The sequence below is a fragment of the Falco cherrug genome, chromosome 5 (assembly GCF_023634085.1).
Source record: "Falco cherrug isolate bFalChe1 chromosome 5, bFalChe1.pri, whole genome shotgun sequence".
Taxonomy (NCBI): domain Eukaryota; kingdom Metazoa; phylum Chordata; class Aves; order Falconiformes; family Falconidae; genus Falco; species Falco cherrug.
Genome location: NC_073701.1, coordinates 6,526,313 through 6,547,773, shown reverse-complemented (window position 1 = coordinate 6,547,773; position 21,461 = coordinate 6,526,313). Strand labels below are relative to the sequence as shown.

Below are 21,461 nucleotides of genomic sequence, written 5' to 3'. Positions count from 1 at the left end.
AAACGGGGAAGGAAATTGCATGAAACCCTTAAGAGAAAAGGAGGAGGGAGACATTGTTTTGCTGATGTCCTTCACCCATGCAGGAGACTAACCGAAGTAATTGGGTGGGGTGTGATGGTTGTATCTTGGCAGCTGAAGATCTCCCTTTCCATGCTCCAAAGAAGCTTTGACCACTTGAACAGGACACAGAGCGGCAAGACTGAGAGTTAATACCCACAGCAGCCTTCCCTTCAAGGAGTCGGAAGAACAGCTCTGTGTGTGAGGACTTGCGGGGTAGGGATTGTCACTGTCACCTTCGGACTCTTTACCATTTGGCTGAAAAGCTGCACAGAATAAAGGTTTCTGGAAGAAGTAAGTTGGGTTCTGTATTCCCGTAGCGTGGTGCTCTCTCCTGCCAGCCCCGTGTCCTGCAGAGTCTCGCTCGCCGGCAGCGCAGGGCTTTTGGACCCCAGGCTGTGTGTGCTGCGGGTTAAGGGAGCTGCAGGCTTTTGGAGGAGGGGAGAGCACCCTCAGCAGAGCAGGGTCACAGCCGTTTAGGTCAACCTCCAAAACTACCACCAAGCAAAGAGTGCTGTGGAGAGAAAGCACAGGCAGTGGTTTCACAGCCACGGCATTTTTAGGTGCGTGGTTTTTTGTTTGTGTGTGTGTTTTTGGTTGGTTTTTTTTTTTTTAGCCATGGAGACCGTGTAAAAACAAGTCACCATCTTTAAGGATGAATATTTTGAAGATTAATTAAGCAAACAGGAAAATGGTTCATACAGCTCTGCTACCTCTCCCGCGTGCCGCCAGCTCTGGCAGCCTGCTTATGCCATATGGCTGTAGCTCTCCCGGAGAAATTCCAGCCCTCGGTCTTTTCCCTCCGGCGAGGGCTGCTCAGCAGCTCCGGGGCGCCGGGCCCGCTGCCGGGGCGGCCCCTTCCTGCCTTCCCGCTGCTTCGAAGCAGCTTGAGGGACTGAAGATGGAAATAACGCAAAGCGAGGGAAGCGGCACCGTCCCTGGGGGCGCAGGGGGGGCTCCCCGCGGTCACACAGCCGAGCCCCGCTGCCTGCAGCCCCGGGGGGTGCCGGGGTCCCGGGCCGCAGCGCGGCCACGCGTGTCGCTGCTCCGTCCCCTCCGTCCCGCCCGCGGCGGGGAGGCGGGGCGGGCTGGGGACCTCTCCGCGGCCGGGGGCGGCGGGACCCCGCGGCGCCACCTGTTGCGCTGGCCCTTTAAGGCAGGTGCCGCCGCGTCACGGGCAGTCCCGCCCCCCCGGGCGGGCATTGGGCTGTTCCGCCGTCAGGTGGACGGGCCCGGGGCGGGGGGTGTCCCTCGCGCCCCCCCCCCCCCCGCACCCCTCCGCGGCCGGGAGCCGCGTGGGGCGCGGGCGGCCAATGGCGGCGGGGCTCCGCCGGGGGGGGCGGGGCGCGAGCTACCTGCGGCGAGGAGGGGGCGGGGCGGCGGCGCTGGCGGGCGGGAGCCGCGTCCCGCGCCCCGCGGCGGCTGAGGGGCGGGCGGCGGGGAAGGGCGGCCATGGAGGAGCCGCTCTGCTGCTGCGAGTACGTGGACCGCAGGGGCGAGAGGAACCACCTGGCGGCGTGTTGCTGCGACTGCGAGGACCTGGACGAGGGCTGCGAGAGGTGAGGGCGCCGCCACCCCCGCGGGGCCGCCCGGGCGGGCCCCTGGCCTCGGCTGGCGGGAGGGAGGGACCCCGGGGCAGCGGCGCTGAGGGGAGGGCAGCGGGGGGTGCGGGCCGCCCTCGGGCAGCCGGGCGGGGGCCGGGGAAGGGCCGGGGAGCGCGGCTGCCCGCCCGGCCGCCCGCCAGCCGGTGCCTGCGCTTCCCCCCCAACAGGTGGCTGACGTGCCGGTCGCTGCCGCCGGGAGCTCTGGGGAGAATCGCCGACACGGTCGCGGACCGGGTGCGGGTCCCCTGGTTCGCAGGGGCCGTGAAGGTCAACGTCAGCCTCGTGCCGCCGCTGGTGCTGCTGCCCGTCTTCCTCCACATCGCCGCGCTGCACTTCCTGCTGGGGCTGGTCATCCTGACATCCCTGCCCGTGCTGGTGCTCTGGTATTACTACCTCACCCACAGGAGGAAGGAGCGGACTCTCTTCTTCTTGAGCCTGGGGCTCTTCTCCCTGGGCTACATGTACTACGTGTTTCTGCAGGAGGTGGTTCCCCGCGGCCGCGTGGGGTATGCCCAAGTGGTCGCTCTCACCTGTGGGGTAATTCTTATGCTTGCAGCTCTGTCTCGAGCCAAGAAGGACCCCGGGTACCTCCCCATCCCAGCAAGCAACGAGAAGGTGTCGCACCAGGGTTTGCCCAACAAGAGTGTTAGAGGGAGCTCCAACGGGCTCCATGGCGTCACCTCCTCAGGAGCCGCCAGCAGCCGTGCTGTGAATGGGGAAGCCAAAGGCTATTCCAGGCTGTCAGCTGAGGAACCAGAAGGTGTGAAGAAGGACTGGTGTGCTAAATGCCAGCTGGTCAGACCTGCCCGAGCAGGGCACTGTCGGCTCTGTGGCCGGTGCGTAAGGAGACTGGACCATCACTGTGTCTGGTAGGTTTTGCACTGCTGAATCTATACACGCCCTCTCTTTCAAGTTCTCTCCCTTTTTAAGTTAGATTCTTTTTTTTACAGTCCCTGTTGAATGGGGTTGCTGTTCTTATGTGCAAGACCTGGTGATGTCCTTTAAAACAGTAAATGTGCGTTTACTGTATTAAAGAACAATTTAAACAACTTTGTTTCTTGTAAGCGGGTTGACTTGATAGCTGATAACTTCTGCAGCGTACTTCAGAATTGCCTCTGGTTCTCTGCTGGTTTTCATTTGGGAGGGTTTTTTGGGCCTGTGGTTTTGAGTGGCTTTTTGTTTTATTTTTTAGGCTCAGTCTGTTGAGCACTAGCAGTCTTGCAGTTAAATTGCATTAGTGCTCTCCTGGGGCAAGGGAGCCTAAAGCTGCCTGTCTGCATGCAGTACTGGAGCCAAGCAGCAGCAGGGTATAGATATGTCTCAGCAAAGGATACCATACTTGTTAACAGTTTGAGGCAAACAGTCTACTACTGTTGCCCTACTGGTTTATTGACTTGTGCCTATAACCTTTCCATGAAAAAGCTATAAAGCTTCCTTGAATGTATTTCAAAGTTCTTAGCCTGTGTTGTATAGAAGCACCTTAGAAATTAGGTTCTCTTGACAGCTGGGGGAGGGAGCAGGAAAGAGAAGCCAGTTTCTTTTCTTTTTAAGCAAAGTATTCTCTTCTTTCCTTTTGGAGGATTAACAGCTGTGTAGGGGAGCAGAACCATCAAGCATTCATCCTTGCACTCTCCTTCTTCATGCTCACCTCTGTGTATGGAATTACGTTGACCCTGCACACCATCTGTAGGGGCCGAACTCCGTTTGTGGCATTGTTCTACTGCCCTGGGGCCTATTCTGACTACAGGTGAGAGATTTGTCTGGGAGAGAGCTGGGGTGGGAACAGGCTTGGTCAGGCAGCTTAGTTCCTGTTCATCATTCTGTGCTCTAGGCCAGTGGTGTTGGCTGTCAAATCTGACCAAAAAGTGCTCCTTAAGAAGCTCTGGAAAGCAGTGATGCATTACTGCTTTTGCCAAGGTGTGGAGCCTGAGACTCGGGGAGAGATCACCCTTTATTTGGAAGAAGTTGTTGGAGGAGCTGGGATTTGAAGTCCGTCTATTTTGTCCTATATAGATACGCCCTTAAATATGTTTGCCCCCAGGTGCAGGTAATGGTCTGAACAGTCTGGAATCTGTGCTGTCTCTTCCTCTCATCCCTCACTGTTTATCAAGGGACTGTCCCACTGAGTTACCTGCTTAGAACAGGCAGCGTTAATATCGGGCAGGGAGGGCGGTGAGGAGCATCAGGCGTGAGTTCAGAGACTAGCGCTACCACTGATGGGCAGAGTACACCAGCATGAGTGACTCTGCCCTCGTGATCTGTTGAGCGTGAACATCATTGTGTCCTTGAATAAGGACCCAGTACTTTTACAACAGAAAGAGTAAAGAGCTAGGTAGTGCAGTAGCAATGTGCAAGAGTAGCTCTGGTAGTGCTAAAAGCTCTTGTTAAGTAAGCCCTGAAGCTTTAATTTTGGGAAAGCCTTCAAGGATTATCTGATGAAAGCAGCAAAGTGAGATCACTGTGGCAGATGTAGACAGGGATTTGAAAGGATAGTGATTACCAGGGACAGTCATGCTAAAACAGCTGCTCCAAAACTAAATGGCTTCCTTCCCATCTTTTTCCCTGCTGCCAGCTCTGCTCTGTCGTTCACCTGTGTGTGGTACTGTGCCATTGTAACAGCTGGCATGGGATACATCCTCCTTATCCAGCTGTTGAACATCAGCTACAACGTGACTGAGAGGGAAGCTCGGCTGGCTCTGCGGGACAACACTGGGCGCAGGCTCCTGGGTGGGTTAGTGATAGACACTGGCCAGTATAACAGGGGTTTCCTATGCAACTGGGGCCATTTCTTGAGCCTGGGGTCTTCTCCTCCACAGCGCTCTGCTGAAGACATCGTGTGACACCTTTTTCTGTCGATGATGTTGACTGACTTTCTTTAGCAGGGGAACGGCCCCTTCCACTAGGACTCCCTCCTCCCACACACTTCCTTTGTGGTCGGTGTATGGGTTGCCTATCCCGTCACTGACAACATCAGAGGCTTTCCCAGGCAGAGTGGTTCTTCGTGTGCTGGAAGCCAGCAATAGGATGCAGAAAGCAGTAAGCCATATGCACAGACCTGGAGAGGAGGAGCCTGCTGCTTTTTCCACTGTCGGAAGCTTTGTGCAGCTCAGCTCGGCAGGAAGAAGAGCACAAGGTTTTGAGAACTTGAGTTTTCATTAGGTGTGAACCCTGGCATCAAGAGGAACCCACTGCTGGACTTCAGAGTGAGCACTGGCTCCTGCAGAGGTTAAGGAATCCTTGGCTCGTACCTGCATGTGGCATTTCAGAGATGTCAGGAGGACAAACAGATAACAGATGGACCACTGCAGAAGCCAGGCTCTTTGGCTAAAAGAGACCGTCTAGGCAGTCGCTGAACAGCTCCCTCCTCTCTGGTGCATTTTTAATTTTTATTTTTTCCTATCTTCTCTTCCATCCAGCTATATACATGCTTGTACTAAGTGCCTTTGTGAGCAACATTTCTGTAGGACTCTGTAAGTTCCCTTCACCTCTTAACCCATAAAGTTGTTATTCCATCCCCATCTGTCCGACCGGGTGAGAAGACACTGTCATCTTCAATCTCATCGTTCTTTCTGCAGGCTGGGTCTGTGTTGGTTTGAAGGCTTGGCTCATCTCCCTCAGAGTGTTTCTGCTCAGATTATGGATTGTGACAGGAGACAGCAGGTAACTATAGCAAGTAAGGAGGAGACGTGTTGAAGCAACATGTAACAGCGGATGCTGAGGGGAAAACAAGAGTGCTGTCTGGTGTTACTGTAGCGTTATGGAAACTACCTTCCTCTCTCTGGCTATGGGAGAAGGGAGCCTGTGGGAGAGCAGACAGTTCTGCTAATAGCATTTTTGGTAGGTAGCATCTTGGTCTGTTGTGTTGCTAATAACGCAGTGATCCTGTCTCCTCTCAACCCAGTCACTGTGGAGCTGCCTTACTGTAGATCTGCTTTTTCAAGCTAGGAAGCCAAGGAACAGTTCAGCCTCTGCGTATGTAGGGAGAGGATGTGCTGGAGCCATCTGTTTCTTGTGGCAGATGACCTGAGCTGGCAGGTGAATGAATGTATTATGTGTTCTGCAAGGATGCCACTTGTTCCTCATCAGCCTGCAACTGTACTATTGCCTGGGCTTGAGCTTCAGCTGAAATACCAAGGTTTTGGTGACGATGGTTTCTGGTTTGTGTGCGTGGGGTCTTTTTTTTTTTTTTTTTCCTCCTTTTTTTTCGCTTTTTGTTTTAAACCTTTTGTGTATGTTGTTGGCCCTTCAGTAATGTGAAAGGTCTAGCTGGAAAAGCCTGGGACCATGGCACAAGAGTTGGGCCTGAGATGCAGAAGCAGATGGAAGAGCCTTGTTGTAGCTACTGATGTTTTTAGATGTGTGCGCAGCATGCGCAGATCATAGCTGTGATGATCTGATGCCGCTTGTGTGGCAGGCAGCTGGGGGATGTTGGCTGAGTGATGCAAATGCACTGTGCGCTGCTGTGCATTATCTCTGAAGGATGGTGCCTGGTGCCAAAAGGTGAGAGGGTTGAGGGCGACTCTTGAGATCGCTGCCGTGACATCCTGATTATGTGTCCCTGTTTAAGGTGAAGAACCTGTCCCTCCTTGCACTGTTTGGTTTCCTCAAGTGGCACTTTCTATAACCAGCAGATAATTGAGGAGCAGCTGTACTTGGAATGTGGCTGTGCAGAAAGTTACTGAGTGTCCCTTATCTCCTCTTACCTCTCTTCATCCAGTGAGCAATCCTTTATATGGAGGCAAAGGGGACACCTCTCTTGCTTCCTGCCTCTAACCAAACACACCAAGATGTTTCTGGCTGCTTCCCTGGCCCTAGTGTGAAGAAAAAAGACACCCAGGCAGATTGTGCTATCTGTTCTTCTATGACCTGACAGTTTGGAGCTTGGAGCCTGACCCTAGGAGTTTGAATTCACAGAAAGACGTTGCCTCCACCTGAGTTGTCTGTAAATGTTTCTATGGCACATAGGCGTTCTGTGGTGCTTGCTGAGATGAACTGGAGCCTGGCAACCCTGGAGAGCAGGATGCTGTGGGCTAGCAGGTTTGTGATCTGCTCAGATCTCATCCCGCTGGCACTTGGGAAGATGAAGGCAGAATGACATCCTGGGCTAAATGAACCCCTGCAGCGGAGGTAGCCAACCCCTCTGTCCCTGTGAGCTACGTGGGCAGAAATCCTGCACCCGTGAGCTGGATAAGCTCTGGGAGTGTTCCCAGGCTTGAGGTAAGTGGTTTCTCAGCGTCCTGCTACCCCTGGCTGGGGGAAAGCAGCGCAGAGCAGATCGCGGGTCATTTCCCTGGGATTGCCTGACTCTGTTGGGCTCAGTCTCCTACGGGCAGAGACTGGTCACTGCTTTGCAGCCTGTCAGCGTAGCCTTATCCCTTGTCTCTTGGTGAGCTCTGGCATGGGAGATGTCATCTGAACTGCTTATACGGAGACCCTCGGAGTGGTGGCCTCCCAGGCAGCGTGGGCTTTGGGGCATAGATTAGGAACAAAGGGTGCTGGACTAACATAACCGTTCGCTACCTTGGTCAAGCCCACTCCAGTATTGTGGGGGTGAAGTGCTAAAGTAAATTTTCTTTTTGCACTTGCTGCAGAGGGAACTGGAACCATTCAGGACACGAGAAGTGTTGTAAGGCTGGGTATTTTAGGAGGAGGCTGCAGTGCTGATTCCCCAGCCAACGGGAAGTTCACAGGGCTGTAAACTGCATAGCAGTGGTGACTTTTTTCTTTAAGGACATGGCTCTTGTTTACCATTCTGGCGTCTTCCCCAGAGGACTTACCTTGTGAATGCCTTGGGAGATGGGAAGCATCAAGTAACAGGATATCTAAAAAGCATCTAAAAGGGTAGAGGAGTTGCGAGCTTCAGATACATACTTTGGAGCTTTCCTTTTAATAGCCCTAAGAATTAGCAAGAAGCCCTTGAAGGGTAACAGTCCCTTTTGTACTTGTAGCAAGGGCAGACTGTTGTGATCTCTTGTGCACTAAAGGGACAATTGCTTTTCCAAGTATTTTCTTGCCGAGATTGTTGCTGGCCACACTGGTAGAAAAACGTTAAAACCTGGGCATCGGGTCAGTCCTTGGGCTCGCTGTGTTAGCAGCTGCCTAGATCCTTGCTGCCTGGGTGTTGGAGCAGTGGGAGCAGCCTGCCTTTGACAGGTGACTTGTGGTTCACGTGTTGTGGCCTTAAGGTAAGGACTGGTGCTGGACCAGTGTCTCACCTGTAAAACCATGTGCAGGTACCTGGCAGTCTAGAAGATGGTAAACCAGTAAAACAGTACTCTGCTGGCCCTTGGGAAGTTTCTCCCTAAGAGAAGAGGACCTAGAGCTGGTCAGAAGCAGGGAAGGATTTTGGTAATAGCTAGCCTTGAGGTTTCTCCGCCCAGACTTGGAAATTAGCTTATCCTGCTTTAGCCGTGACCTTTTAAAAGGTATTTGTTGTTTCACGATTAGTGTGGACTTCTGCAGGGCAACTCTTAAAGGGCCAGGGTTCTGATGTTGCTGCTGTTGTAGTGTTAATGCCCCCCGTGTTCAAATGCCAGCACCCTGCTGTTTGGTAACTGTAAGAACTGTGCACCATTAGAGACACCCTGTAAACGGTGGCTTGGCACTCTTTAACTGTGTCTTCTGACATTGTGCTTTTTTTGTAGGCAAGTCACAGGTCCCCACATCGACTGTTTCTCCATTTAACTTGTCCTCAAATGACAAAAGTCACTGGTGAGCCTGAGTTGGCGCTGCTTGTGACTCCTAATCGCGTTTCAGCCGTCATGCTATGATGGTGCTTTTTTTTTTTTTTTTCTTCAAAGTGTCTTAATGAAACCATTTGCTGTAAAATGTCTCCTGAAGATAAAATGGGTACTGCCTCACTGCCTAATGTCTTAATAATGTGCTTGGTTTTTTCCTTCTATATGAATGTATATTGCCTCATTAGGGCAGGAAGTGTGTGTGATTATGGATGTGTTTTCCTGTATTGCTTTCAGTGAAGAACTCTACAGTTTCCTAGGATTTTCTTCTGCTATCAGGATGTTTGTACAGCAAAAATCTTCCTGCAGACAGGTGAGGTTCTTTCTGAAATGTGGGAAGTCAGCCTCCCAAGATCTTGTCTTTATGGAACTTCTGTAATGATAATGTGAAGAATGATGGGCTCTGGAAGAACTGTCTGCCTTGGAGAATGGGTAGTTTGGGTTTGGGTTGTGGGTTTTTTTTCCACTCTAAGCTTTAGGAAGAAACTTTGTGAAACATATTTGTGAGCTTTGTTGAAAGGACTGGGGGGGGTGTGTGTGTGCGCGCGCATGTGTCCATTTTGCATCATATTCAGTGTTTCCAAATGGATGCAATTATGAATCAAAATAAATTATTAGAAATGATCTGTGGAGTGGCCTGTTGATTTATGACAACATGCTCAGCCAGGTCAAATGAACAAAAGCTGCCATCATCTCATGGCTGTTTATGTGTGAGCTGAACTTGGGAATAAGGGAGCAACAGGCTACGGAAAAGCTAGGAAACAAGTGCTCTTCCAGTTCAGCAAGAGTTAATTTTTGGGTTTGTTAGTTCTTGATAGCCTGGAAACTAGGGATGTTCCCCCACAGTGGGGATCTGAACCAGGATCTTGCATCCCATGAGCAATCAATCCGTTATGAGTGGCATCAGGCTCCCAGCCTGTTGTCCAGTGTCTGGCTTGCCCTCCTACACTTGCCCACACAATAGATCCAGAACCCCTAAAAGGAACAGTCTCTTAATTTAAACCCTCTTCTAAGCCGTGTTTGGAAATGATGTGGATATTCTCTGTGCAGTGGGAAAAGATGTAGCCTTTGATTCTGTTGGTATATTGGGACATCTGCTGAAAGGCAAGATGACTTTCAATGAGTAGAATCACAGGTGCCTTTTGTTCCCAGAGCTCTGCTTTGATTTGCCTGGGTGGTACTTGCGCCTGCTGTTCAGCTGTTTCTCTTTGAGGATTACTTTGCACTCGCTGACAACGAGGACCTTGCGGTAGCAGTGAGCCGGGCTTGTAGTTAGGTGAGAGCGGTGTGTGCAGAAAACGTGTCAAGACTTCTCACACCCCAGCAGCCACCAGCTTCGTTAACTCCAGTGCTGATGACAGGGTCACGTGAGACTACTGCCTCTCCCCAGCTCTTATTTTTTTTTCCCCCCTTGCGGCTTGCCATGTCCCCCCGCACAGCAGGAGCATGCCTGGAGTGGCAGCTGGTGCTGGGGAAGGCCAAGGTGTGCTACTGCGGCCGGTGTCCGTAACAGGCCGGCCAAGATGCGAGCTGTGGATCAGCCTGCAGTGGTGCGTGGACCCGTCCCAGGCTAACTGCAGTCCCCAGCTACAGTCTCGTTTGCCTGGGAGGAGGCAGAGGGAATGGTTTAGTGCTTCAGGCAGTGTTTCAAGTCCAGTTTGAGCTGGGCCTTGGAGGCTTTGAAGGACTGGTGTACAGATTCACCGAGGAGAAGATGTTCCTGGTTGAGGTCTTTCGGAAAGCATGAAGGAACTCTGGAGGGCAGGTGTCTGCGGGGGGTGGAGTGGAGGGGGAAGGGGAGTTTGCAGTCACTTCTGCGTTTGCTGTTGCACCGAAGTGAAAATCCTCTCTCCCTCCCTGTGCAGGAGAAGGAAAGTCTGGCTGTGCAGCCACCTCCCTCTCTTGCTAAGAAAAGCAAGGAGCTGACAGGCAGGAGCGTGCCTGAGCTGTGAGAGTGTGGGCTGATGACCAGCATTAAGGCATTGACATCTGTGTCTAACCAAGCACCGGAGCAGGAGGGATGCTTTGGCACAGCTGCAGGCTGAACCTGTTTCCTTGGTCTAACAAGCTTTTCTGTATGTCACCCTCCTGCTGGGAAATGTTTGCTGGAGCTTTAATTTGCAAAACACTATCATCATGCCAGGGATTTTAGGGGTGTCCTGGGCAGTCTCTCGGCAGCAGCATCAGGCACAGCCTTGCTTCTGCCAAGGAGGCAGGAGTTGTTTCAGCCAGGTGTGGACTGAATGGGGAAGTCGAGGGGCTTCTCCTCTCCCCTTTGATTCAGACCACGTTCAGCGTGCATGCGCCTGATCCCTCAACGTCATCCCTGTCCTTCGGCTGGATCCAGCTGAGGCTTCAGCTCTGTGCTAGCGCTGCGTTAGCAGTAGGCAAGGGCAAAGGGGTGCCAAAGCACAGGTCCTCCTGGATCTTCTGGCTTCTTGCTGCTGGAATGTCCAACCAAACGGTGTCTTACCTGGAGAATCAGTTTTTCAAGGCTACTAAGAATAGAAGAAAACCCTTGAAGGTGAGAGTTTTGGAATCAAAGGCCGGTTTCTAAAGCAAGCGTTGACAGTACTTGGAGTTCTTTGGGGGGGATTTATAATCCACATAAGCAGTATTATTTTCACGGATGGTGAGTGGGAGCTGTGAGCCTCGACAACAAAATGTGCAACTGTGGCATTGCTGGGAAAGAATCTGCAGTTCAGTAAACGGGATACTCCCCTGAGTAGCCAGTGGTTTGGGGCACCCCTTCAGCTGTGAGGTGCAGATCCAACACCTGCTCAGCCTGTTGCTGGGGTCAAGACCAGGCTGCACGTGGGTGCACCCACTCTGCTGCTCTGTATTCCTGCTACTGTCCTTACAGCTGCAGCATGTCCTGTCTCCGGCTGGCTGTAACGCTTCCTTCTCTCTAGCTGAGAAAGGATATGCCCTCACCTCTCATCCTCTGGGTTGCTGCCCTCCTTATGCCGTGAATCCAGATGGATGGTGGGCTGGAGACTTTCCCTGCTGTTTGTTGCCAAGCCTGGGTAAGGAGGAAGTCAGCTTGGGAAAAGGCCACCAGTACTTGGGGAGCGTAAGAGCTGATTCGGAGGTGTTCCAGGAGCTCGTTAGGCACTACGTGGGAGAGGCTTCCAAAGGGAGAGAGTGCGCTAAGAGGAAACTGGGTTGCCGCTGGTAGCACCCAGCGTGGTTGCTGGCTGCCCCTGGGTTGCAGCTGGTAGCACCAAGTGTGGCTGCTGGCTGCCCTGGGGTGTCAGTTTGGTAGCTCAGCCCCCAGCCCCGCTCCTCCCTGCCTCTTTGGCTCAGTCCTCTGCAAATGATGCCACCCTTCTGCAGTGCCGGTTCTTTCCTGCAAGGCAAGTTATTCGGCCCTCTCAGCTTATCGCTTCCTCTCACAATCTGCTTTTTAATGCAGCCAGATGGTCTGTGCTCGCCCACACTCCACGCAGGCACCTTCAGCTCCCTGCACTGGGATAATGCGCTCATCTGACCTGCTGGTGCTCAGGTCTGTAAGCAGCCTTTGGGAGACGTAAACATCCATGGGTTGTAGAGGATGGCAGTGGGGGGTCACCTGGGAGTGACAGTTGTCTTCAGATCTGTGCCGAGAGTCTTGCCTGGCTTTTCTGGGCAGAGGGGCTCTCCGACTGCACCCCCGTGAGCTCTCTGCATGGACAAATTCCCAATGCTAAAGTTCTGGAGCCTGCTGCTGTGCTTCGGCACCTTGACCTGCCCTGTACCACTTCGCCTGCAGCGCTTGGTGCCAGTCTGGGCCCCTGATGCTGGACTTCTGTCTAGTGCCACCCAGACAGCCTCTGACACAATTAGCACCACCAGCTCAGTTGTGTTCATTTCAGATTCGGGTTTATTGGAAACTTTCCGTGCATATACAGGTTTTAAAAATTACCTGATGCAACAGATAACAGTAAACTGTTTTCTTGGCATTACCCAAGTGCTCCCTGTACTGCCAAATGCTTTTGGAGAGAACTTTGCCTGTCTTGTTGTGAGGGGGAAGTCATTCCAGATTCCTGCCTTATGCTGTTGCTAAGACAAGACATGCCGTACCTTAACGGCATTCCCCTGTCTGCACTGTGCTGCAGGTTAAGTTTGAACAGTGATAGGAAACTTTCATTTTAATCATGTCAGCTTTAGCTTATGTAAAAAAGCAGCCTGCCTTTTTCTTGGATTTTTAGGGTGTTTTGAAGTGCTGGATCAAGCAAAAAGGCCCAGATAGACTTGCACAATACATCCTTTAATACTACAGTTAAACAGCTTAGAAAATGTTTAAATGACAAGAAGATAGAGGTTTATAAACTTGGAATTGCTGCTTGCCACCAGAATCAAAGCGCAGTGCTTGTGAGCTGGCCAGTGCTGTGAACTAGGCAGTCCCTTGAAAAAGAATCCAGGTTTTAGGTTGTTCATACACGATGCTGTGATCTGGATTGTTAGCAAATATGATCTGCATAAATAGCTCTTCCCTCTCCTCCTCCCATCCAAACTCTCCTGGCACAGTTAGCTAGAACCTGTTCTCTGGGTGGCCAAGTTCACAGTAGTGGTTAGGGGTCAGCTGACAGTCGGGTCTGTTTGCTCTCTGATCAGGCTGTCACCCTACAGAGTGCTGGCAACAGAAAAGCACCAGGTGACTGCTTAAGGAAAAACAGGTGCAGTTCAGTCCTGTGCTTCCTGTGATGGAGGAGGATTTGTGTCAGTGCTGCAGCTCTGCGTGTGGAAACGGTCTTGGCCCGAAACACGCTCTGTGCTAGGGTTTGGTTACCTAGGCCGTGCTGCCACCAGCCAAGACACTCGTACGGAGACTTCACACGAGGAGGACCTTGTGGGGAATAACCCCCTGGAGTGCAAAACAAAACCATCAGAGAAGTTTTCATATATGCTTCGTTTACGACAGCAGCGACCCCAGGGAGCTTCCTTTGGCTGTGAGACTGTTTGCACTGGACAGGACTTCCCCTTGGATTTGTTTCAGTCAGCAGGAAGACAGCACTGAACAGCATCAGTCTTTCTGTCCCCTTTCCCAGTCTCCTTTGACTCTCTTCTGTCACGTTCGGAAGTTGGGGAGAATTTCAGCTACTCTCCTGCGGAGCTGGTTTCTCCTTTCCTCCCTCTCTCTTTCCTTTTTCATCAGTAATGGGTACTGCCTCCACGCCTTGAACGCATTCAGTGTGAGTCTCCTTAAAAAACATTGGGGACAGAAGGAACAAAGTGACGTGTACATAACAACAGGTAATCAAAAGATTAGTTCCATTTGAGGGGGGAACTCCTCTATAACAGCTGCGGGATTTGTCCTTTCTGCTGCTAGTCTGGGCTGTGACATGTTAAATATCTACATGCAGATCACTCCATTAATATGTCAATCACGTGAGGGAAAAATAACACATTGCCCTTCTCTATTCCTCTCCCTCCAGAATTTTGCTCCTCCCCCTGACAGGATTCATTAGCTGGTGTTTGCTTAGCACTCTGAAGATGAAAGATGTTTCTTGAAGAATAAACAGAGTCTCTGAAAGCAGTTTCTTCAGGAAAAATGCAGGGTCCTTTGGTCCTGACCAACTGCTTGTGAGCGCAGGCAGCTGGGCTCTTAATTCTTACCTGATTTTAATCACCCCACCAAAGGTGCCTTGCCTTGGGTTCCCATAGGGGCCATAGGGAGCAACGGTCCTGTCTAAAGAATAGTTTGCTATGCCAAGGTCTGAACTGCCCTTGGCCAGTCGCTGGGGGAAGAGAGAATGAGGAATGACAGGTGATTATGCTCCTAATATGAGACCATACATAGAATGAATCTAGTCTCTTTCTGGGTCTGAATTTTCCCTGGTTCCTTCAGTTTGATGGCTTGTTGGGTTAAACTGCGCTCTGTTCTGATCTTACTGACGCAGCAAGCTAGAACAGGTTTGCTCTACCATGCAAGAGGTGAATTTAATTTAATTATTCCTCCGAGGTGCTGCAGATCCCGTTCGGGCTATGCACAGGCGCAGCCTATTCGTGACTCCATGCAGCTGGCATGCTTTCATGATGAGGTACGTCAACACGCTTCTGTTTTCTGCTGAACTTTGACAATAGTTTTTTTTCTTCCTGTTACAATGCATGGCTAATGCAGTTACGGGACAGGAAGTGAACTGGCTGCATCCAGCTCCAGTCATGATGGGCTGAACTGTCTCCTGCAGTTCTCACTGTCAAGCCAGGTTGACAATGGCATAAAGGGAGAGCTTCCTTAAGCAGAGTTTCTAGTTGATCACCTTTGGATTTGTGAACTAAATCATCTGCTGTGGACAAAGCAGTACAATGTAATTCCTGCACAATCATTTGGCTTGCTATAATTGTACTTAAAAGATTTTCCTCAGGCAGCTTTTAGCAGAAGCTGCCTGGCTGGATCTGCTAATCAGCTTAGAAAGTTTCAGCTACTTACCTGCTTTCACTGTATTCTCTTTCAGCAGGTTTGAAAGTCCTGCGAAAGTTACTACTGCGTTTCATTTTCCAGGCTACATGGAAAATTCTTACCAGAAACCTCTGCTGATGTTGTCTGTGCATATCACAGAAACAAAATACCAGCAGTAAAGAACCTGTTTCACATGTTCTCGGGGAGCTCACAATTGATCTGTCAAAATTGGTCTCTAAAATAATAATCTGTAAGTTATATGAAACCTAAGTAAAAAGAACTGCTGGCAAGGGAGCGCACTTACTTGTTACTGTGTTCGGTAGCAATCTTTAGCTTCTCCCATAAGGTACATTTTTCTTCCATGATCAGATCAAACCATGCCCAGAAGTACTTCCTCATGAGGCAGGCTGCATGGAGGGCACTCGCTCTCTCCTCCAGACTGGAGAGATAATCCTTGTACTAAGGAAGAAGGACAGAGAAAGAGGAGAAAAATGGTTTCTTCCTCCCAACCCCCAGCCCAATAAACCAGAAACAGAGCAGCGCTGAGACTGTAGCAGTGAAGGGTAATGGGGACAGGAGTGGAGGAAAATCAGCAGGGAGCAGGGTGAGAGTGCAAAGGTGGAGGAGGAGGATGGAAAGCGGTGAGCTGAAAGGTCTCTGAAGAAGGGAAAGACGTTGCTGGAATGGGGACAGTGCAACTCAGCCAAGGCTGGGCTGCAAGCGTATGAAGCGGCACTCCAGTGAGGGGGAAGTGTGGCAGCAGTAGCTTGCTTGGTATCGTTTCTCTGCTGTGGTGCAGGCAAACCTTTAGCCAGTTCCTGAAGCCCCGTCGCAGCAGCATGCAGGAATAGAAGTCCTCAGCCTGAGCCGCTTTCTCTGTGAGGCTCCTCTGGGTGTCCTGGAGCCAAGACACCAGGCACTTCCTCTGCAGGCCCAAGCAGTGGTGCCTTTGTGCCGTCTGAGTAAAGACAGCAGAGACAGCAGCTGGTGACTGCAACTAGTGATTACATAAACATAAAGCTACAGGAAACCGGGTACGCGAGAAAATCACCTCAGCTTTTTGGGCCCCTCAAAATGCAGATCTCTGACAGCTTGAATAACTTACAGGATAGGTTCCCCCAAGGAGGGATCAGCATAAGGAACAAGACAAGTTTCTATCAGGCTACTGCTGTGTCACTTCCAGAGAACAGCCTTTTGAATTAATTAGATGCTCAGTTTAACCTGTTGTGAATGAAGCAGACGCACGGCCCATAACGGTTTAGTCCAGCCCCGTCCATAACGCTGGCCAGCAGGGTGGACTTTCGGAGCAGCTGCTATCCCTCTACTCCCTCCCAGCCGGAGGCCTATGTGCATTTGCTCGAGTGCTGTAAGTAGCTGCAGTTCCAGTGACTTAAATGGAAGTTTGCCAGCTTAGCCCTGGGCTCTGGCTGAATCTTCAGGATACGGCAAGTGGTATTAGTCCACCCCTGACAAGGCATGCCAGCTCAGTCATGTACAAAAATGTTTTCATTAGCAATATTTACGTGTCAAGGTCTCAGAAGCTACCGCTTGCTATTCTGTGCTGAAGATATGGCCAGGCTAGAGCAGATCACTGGATTACCACCTGTGGGTGTCCTACATCTAGCAGCAGCCAACGCTGCACCAGCAGCAACTCCAGAGAGAGGGAAAACCCTAGCGATACGCTGGGGTTAACTGCCAGAACTACAGTGGCTTGGCAGCATCTTACTGATTGGCTTTGCTGTGGAGCAAGAGAACAGGCTCACGTCATATAACTTCAATTTATTTTTTTGGCTGTATCATACTAAACTAACTCCCACTGTGTTATTGGCATCAAATCACGTGGCAGTACTGCAGACAAGTGGAGGCTAATAAAAGATGACTTCTCATTAGATTGAAATTCGTTCCTTTCTCTGTCCTTTTGGTTCCTGTTTAATCAGCTACAAATAAGGATGACAACTCTGTGGCTTTTTGATGACCTTTCATGATTATTGTCAGATGGGCTGATTTAAAGAGCTAATACAGGTCAGGATGTGCAGGGAGATTTTTTGCTTTTCCATCTCTACCTTGCTTAAGAGCCTATTAAGGCTTCTGCTAAGTGCTGCATCCATGCTTTTTCCCTTCCTCCCATGGCACCAGTCCTTTCCTCTCCTCAGCACTTACCACCAGGTTTTCCTTGGCTCGCTCCCTCAACCTTTTCCATGGCACCATTCCCAGTTTTCTGAGCAGGACCTTCTCATAGTGATCTCTGGCCTTTTTCTGGAGCTGCTGCTCTTTCTCCAGCATCCTCTGCTTCTCCAGCTCTTTCTACAATACAAAGAGCAGTAGTTTTGATTCACTCTGGGTAAAAAGGATGTTAAGCAATACCAATGGATTATCACACTGGAGCTGGAGGTCCTGACCTGACAGGAAATGGGGATCTGCATCTTTAGCAGTGCAGACCAGACATGACCCTGTGTACTAGAACCTGTGGTAGAAAGCGGAGCAAATGGTCTTGAAAATTCTCCTGGAAGATGATGGTATTTCTGGACATTTCCTTGGGCCATGTATGAGCACGTGGCCTTCCCTCAGCACCGCAGTTTGGTGTTACTGTAGCAGATACATAGTCTGTGGCTACCACCAGTGCTGACACAGCAGGAACCTCCTCTTCATGGGGCTTCATCATGTGGGGAGGGGAGCTTTGAGGAGGGCAGCTTTCTATGTTTATAAAACTGGACTGAAAACATGTCCAGAAATGATTCTGAGTTTACACATGGACCCTACCTCTTAGTCTAGCCTAAATAGCGGGTGTTATGTAACTGTACAATATTACTTTTGGCTGAGACTCGGGGATGAAGGTCAAACATCCTAAAACGCTCAGTCCAAGTAGAGCAGTAGTTGTAGGTCAAATTCCTGTAGGATTTCAAGTGCGCTATTTGGGTTATCAGGACAGCTCATTTCCAAGTAACAATAATGAAGTGGGACTGTTCTTAGGCTAGCTCCTAGGAGAGGAAGCTTCTATCGTTCAGGTGGAATGTTGCCCCCAATCTAACTGTCAGGCTTGTTTACTTTTAAATTGTGTGTTTGTGACTGGTATCATTGTGTATACTGGAGGGGGGATACAAGTGGAAGGAGCAGTCTGAAAGCAGGCTGAGCATGCTGCCAGTGGGGGGGGCTTATGTGGCTGTACCTCAGCAGTGAAGGCCCACCGGCTGGGCCCTCTAGTCCTGCTGATGAGACAGATAATATATACTTCATAACACGTTCAGTCCACGGCTCTTCCTCTAATACTGCCAAAAAGGGGGAAGGTGGTGAGTGGATATAGCGGCTCTGCTCTGCTAATGAAGACCTTCAGCTCACATTGGTCTGAGTGAGTGCTAGCGGGTAACGGCTCCGCTTCCCTATCCCTGCTAAAGGGGGGGAAACAGGTGAGGTGTTTGGTCACCAGCTTCTGCTGCCTTCTCTCCTCCCGTCGTTTTTCCTGCTGAGCTTTCTTTTCCTCGGCCTCTTTCCTCTGTCGTGCTTCCTCTTCAGCCTTCAGCTGGGCCTTGAAATGGAGAAAATGGAGAAAGGTAAAATTTAATTTGGTGCAAGTGACCTTTTCAGAGAACACAGACCTCTAAGCTTTCCCAGTATTCCTCTAGTATGGACCAGCACCTGAAGCTTCAGAAGGAAACAGACTTTGTCACATACTAGACATGATCTGTGTTGGACAGTGAACCGTGGAAGGGAGAGGAAGAAGGGACTGTTCTTTCTATTACATCTATCTGTCTATCTATCTTTGCCCTAACTTACAGTATTTGCCCACTCCTCCTCTAAAAAAATTAAGCCATACACCAAGTTATTCATCGATAACCTGATAGCTGAAGTCAGTTCTGAAGCCCTGGGCTCTGCTCTGAAGTTTTACTTCTCCATGCAGAGCAGCATTACAGGTACCCAAACATTTCTTTCTCCAAACACTGAAGGTACTTCGGTACTGGCCATACTTGGCAAAATATACTTCTCTGAATGTTTATCTACTCCCCTTGCAAACCCCACTCTATTTTCATTTCACAAAGCTTTCACTCTCAACGTATGTATCAAAGGCCTAAAACCCACAGGAACCATAATGCATGATTATTATGACTGTGCTTCCTGATTTCTACAACTGTGGCAACTGCAGGTGAGGAAAACTAACCTGGTGCTTGTCTGTCCACTCTGTGGTTAGCGTTCTCTAGAGCTCATTTCAGCCTCCTGTGTATGTGAGTGCACCTCTCTTGCTTGCAGAAGGAAGAAATGCTGGTTGTTTTAGGACCCCCAGTTCTGAGCTTTCTAACCTAATACAATTTACTATCCATGTTTTCAGTAACAGCTTAATGCCCTGAAGCTAAGGCGGCTCCTCTGTTAGATGTGTGTCACGGAATTTGGGTATTAACTATGCAAACATTGTCAGTATCTTCTCTCTTCAGCAGAGATTTGCTAGAAAGATGCAGGATTTTGACTGGGTGAGACTGCATGTCCTTGAACTGCACATGACCAGACAGGAAAGGCAGGGGAAGGGAAATCACCATTGGCAGGTCCAGTCAAGTGGATGTCTGCAAGCACTTCCATCCTTCCCATCCTTGGCAAAGACAAGTTACGGGGTAGGTGTTAAAAAAGTATTGGGAGTAAGGGAGGCTGCTTCCAGAATTGCAGCTGCATTAACATGAAGTGTCTGCCTGAGATATGGCACAGCTAGTGCTGTCACCATATGCAAATGCAGTATTAACTACTCCTTTTGATGTGTGCTGGACATCTGCTTTCTCACAAGCTATAAAACTCCCGTTTTATATAAAGGGCCTTTTCTTGGTCTCTAACTTTGGGGTTAAAACAGCGTTTCTTGTAACTGGAATGGTGTGAAAGAGATATACACTTTCCATTTCCCTTACCAATTTTGCCTCTTCTCTTTGTTGCTTGGCTTCTTCTAGTTTCCTCCTCCGTTCTGCCCGCTGAGTTGCTCTCTCCTCCATAGCTATAGAAACAGAGGATGTAAGGCTTAGTGGAAACGAGCTATAGGATAATGGCAGAAGTTGGGTGAACAAGGATGACCACTTCACTCTACTGCCAGGCCCCTGTTGACCTGCAGTGGCCAGACAAAGGGACTTGCTTTCTGCTGCTTCTTACGGCTGGCAGCGTCGTGAACAAGGAACCCACAAACATTTAAGAGATGACTCAGGACTACCCAATTAGATTCACTCTGCCCTCCTTGGCTGACAGTCACAGCCATGAGGCTGTTATGAAAGAAGCTGTGTTCAGGGTTTTATCCCCGTCTTCCCTGATTTGAGAGCTGAGGCTCGGGGGACTTGATTTGGCAGCAATTGCTAGGAGGTCTCCAGCAAGCTCCAATTGCTTAATTATAGGGCAATTTCATGATGGAAAGCATCCCTGCCACAGTGACACACAGGTACTTGGTCCCACTAGTGAGAAACTGCTGCTTGATGCTTCTTTTGGGAGATAAACTGCAATGTGGTGATCTTGTTGGCTATCAGCAAAGGTGTTACAGTGCTGAGGGGACCACACAGAACATGCAGTGGAGTTGAGAACCCATGCTTGCTGCTTCTGAAGCTGCAAACAAGGCACAGGCTAGAGCAACTGATAACTGGGGGGACTTCAGTGTGTTGACCACAGTAGGTTTCCTCAGATTCTTTTCTCCTCTCAGCTGTCGCAGGATTCTCTGTCAAGGGAAAATCATCCAGCGATACCTTATTCACTGCATTTTTTTTGGATCTTCAAAAAAAAGCACTTGAGTGCTCTGAAAATATGCTCACTGTCTCTAAGGCATACAGTTCAGGCAAATCAGAGTTGAGTGATGGCTTAGACTAGGTAGCATCAGAGCTGAACACAGTGATCCCAAAACTGTTAAAACATCACAATGATCATATTCCAGACAATCAGGACCACCCCCTAGTTGATACGGAAGGACATGACCTAGGGATATAACAGAACCCGATCTTAATTTACTGCTTGAAAAGGTTGTGCTGCATGTTTACCATGTATATGCTGTTCCAGTGTGGGCATGGGGGGGAGATATCTCACAGAAGGCAGGGGTCCTGAGCTCCTTCCCCAGCCCTAGCTACTGTTATCTCACAAAACCTTGGGTAGGCACTTAGTTCCCTTTTGAAATCTCAATACCTCTGTCAAAGTTAGATGAAAATGTCTGGTCAGTTTAAGTGTTACTTGAATGTACGATGACGGGAATGAGACTGACAGCAAAAAAAACCCTGCAGAGCTGCTCTCTCCAAGTCCTGTCACACCAGAAACAATCACAAGTGTTAGCCACCACTGCGTACTAAGCACTGACTTGAGAGGCTTGCAGTGGCCCGGGTTTTACAGATGCCTGACTTGGGCATGAAGACAGATCCCCCTCTCACAGCGCTGGTCAGGCTGGGAAAGAGGGCTGAGTTTTATTTGCATGCTGTCATCAACCAGTAAGGCTGAGGCAAATAAAGGGAAAAGTTCTCAGACAAGCTGTTGAGAGAAGTGGTCTGGAATGGTCTTTGCTACCTAGAACAATACCTTTCAGTATGGGATGAGGTGAGATCAGCTGGCTGGAGGGCTTCCTGCTTTGCATCACTGCCCTGGTGTTTGCTGGCTTATGAGAAACAGGTGGACTATGAAAAGAAAACAGAAACTCATCAACGAATGTGGTCAAATGATGTTTCACACCTACCACCTATTGTTGAGGAA

General features: G+C 50.1%; 3 protein-coding genes across 17 annotated transcripts in view; 2 read left to right on the top strand and 1 right to left on the bottom strand.

Annotated features, from left to right (window-relative positions):
• The window catches only part of GRAMD1C (GRAM domain containing 1C), a 53,592-nt gene extending 53,237 nt beyond the window's left edge, over positions 1-355 (top strand). For all 4 annotated transcript variants that reach the window (XM_055710798.1, XM_055710797.1, XM_055710796.1 and 1 more), the window contains exon 18: positions 133-355. In XM_055710798.1, the coding sequence (XP_055566773.1) occupies positions 133-210 (78 nt within the window). In that variant the 3' untranslated portion in view covers positions 211-355. The remainder of the gene's footprint in view (positions 1-132) is intronic.
• Positions 356-1,441: 1,086 nt separating this feature from the next.
• ZDHHC23 (zinc finger DHHC-type palmitoyltransferase 23) lies at positions 1,442-15,078 on the top strand. Of its 9 annotated transcripts, XR_008732321.1 has the most exons (6): positions 1,442-1,616; positions 1,829-2,530; positions 3,241-3,408; positions 4,234-5,131; positions 5,237-5,321; positions 6,379-9,022. XR_008732321.1 is itself a non-coding variant. In XM_055710802.1 (5 exons), exons 1-5 carry the CDS (start codon positions 1,510-1,512, stop codon positions 14,916-14,918), a joined length of 1,083 nt encoding a protein of 360 aa, XP_055566777.1. In that variant the 5' UTR covers positions 1,442-1,509; the 3' UTR covers positions 14,919-15,078. The 9 variants fall into 9 exon arrangements, 6 of the variants coding, with proteins under 6 accessions (XP_055566777.1, XP_055566778.1, XP_055566775.1 ...); XR_008732319.1 differs by having other exon boundaries at positions 5,237-9,022; XR_008732320.1 differs by having other exon boundaries at positions 4,234-5,321.
• Positions 12,228-21,461, bottom strand: part of CCDC191 (coiled-coil domain containing 191) — a 21,443-nt gene continuing 12,209 nt past the window's right edge. For 3 of the 4 annotated variants that reach the window (XM_055710793.1, XM_055710795.1, XM_027816970.2), the window contains 7 exons: positions 21,291-21,385; positions 19,664-19,746; positions 18,202-18,303; positions 16,941-17,084; positions 15,586-15,738; positions 15,085-15,239; positions 12,229-13,581 (listed from right to left, as the gene is read on the bottom strand). In XM_055710793.1, the coding sequence (XP_055566768.1) occupies positions 13,449-13,581; positions 15,085-15,239; positions 15,586-15,738; positions 16,941-17,084; positions 18,202-18,303; positions 19,664-19,746; positions 21,291-21,385 (865 nt within the window). In that variant the 3' untranslated portion in view covers positions 12,229-13,448. Of the gene's footprint in view, positions 13,582-15,084; positions 15,240-15,585; positions 15,739-16,940; positions 17,085-18,201; positions 18,304-19,663; positions 19,747-21,290; positions 21,386-21,461 lie in introns of all 4 variants that reach the window. The other variant, XM_055710794.1, reaches the window with a different exon arrangement.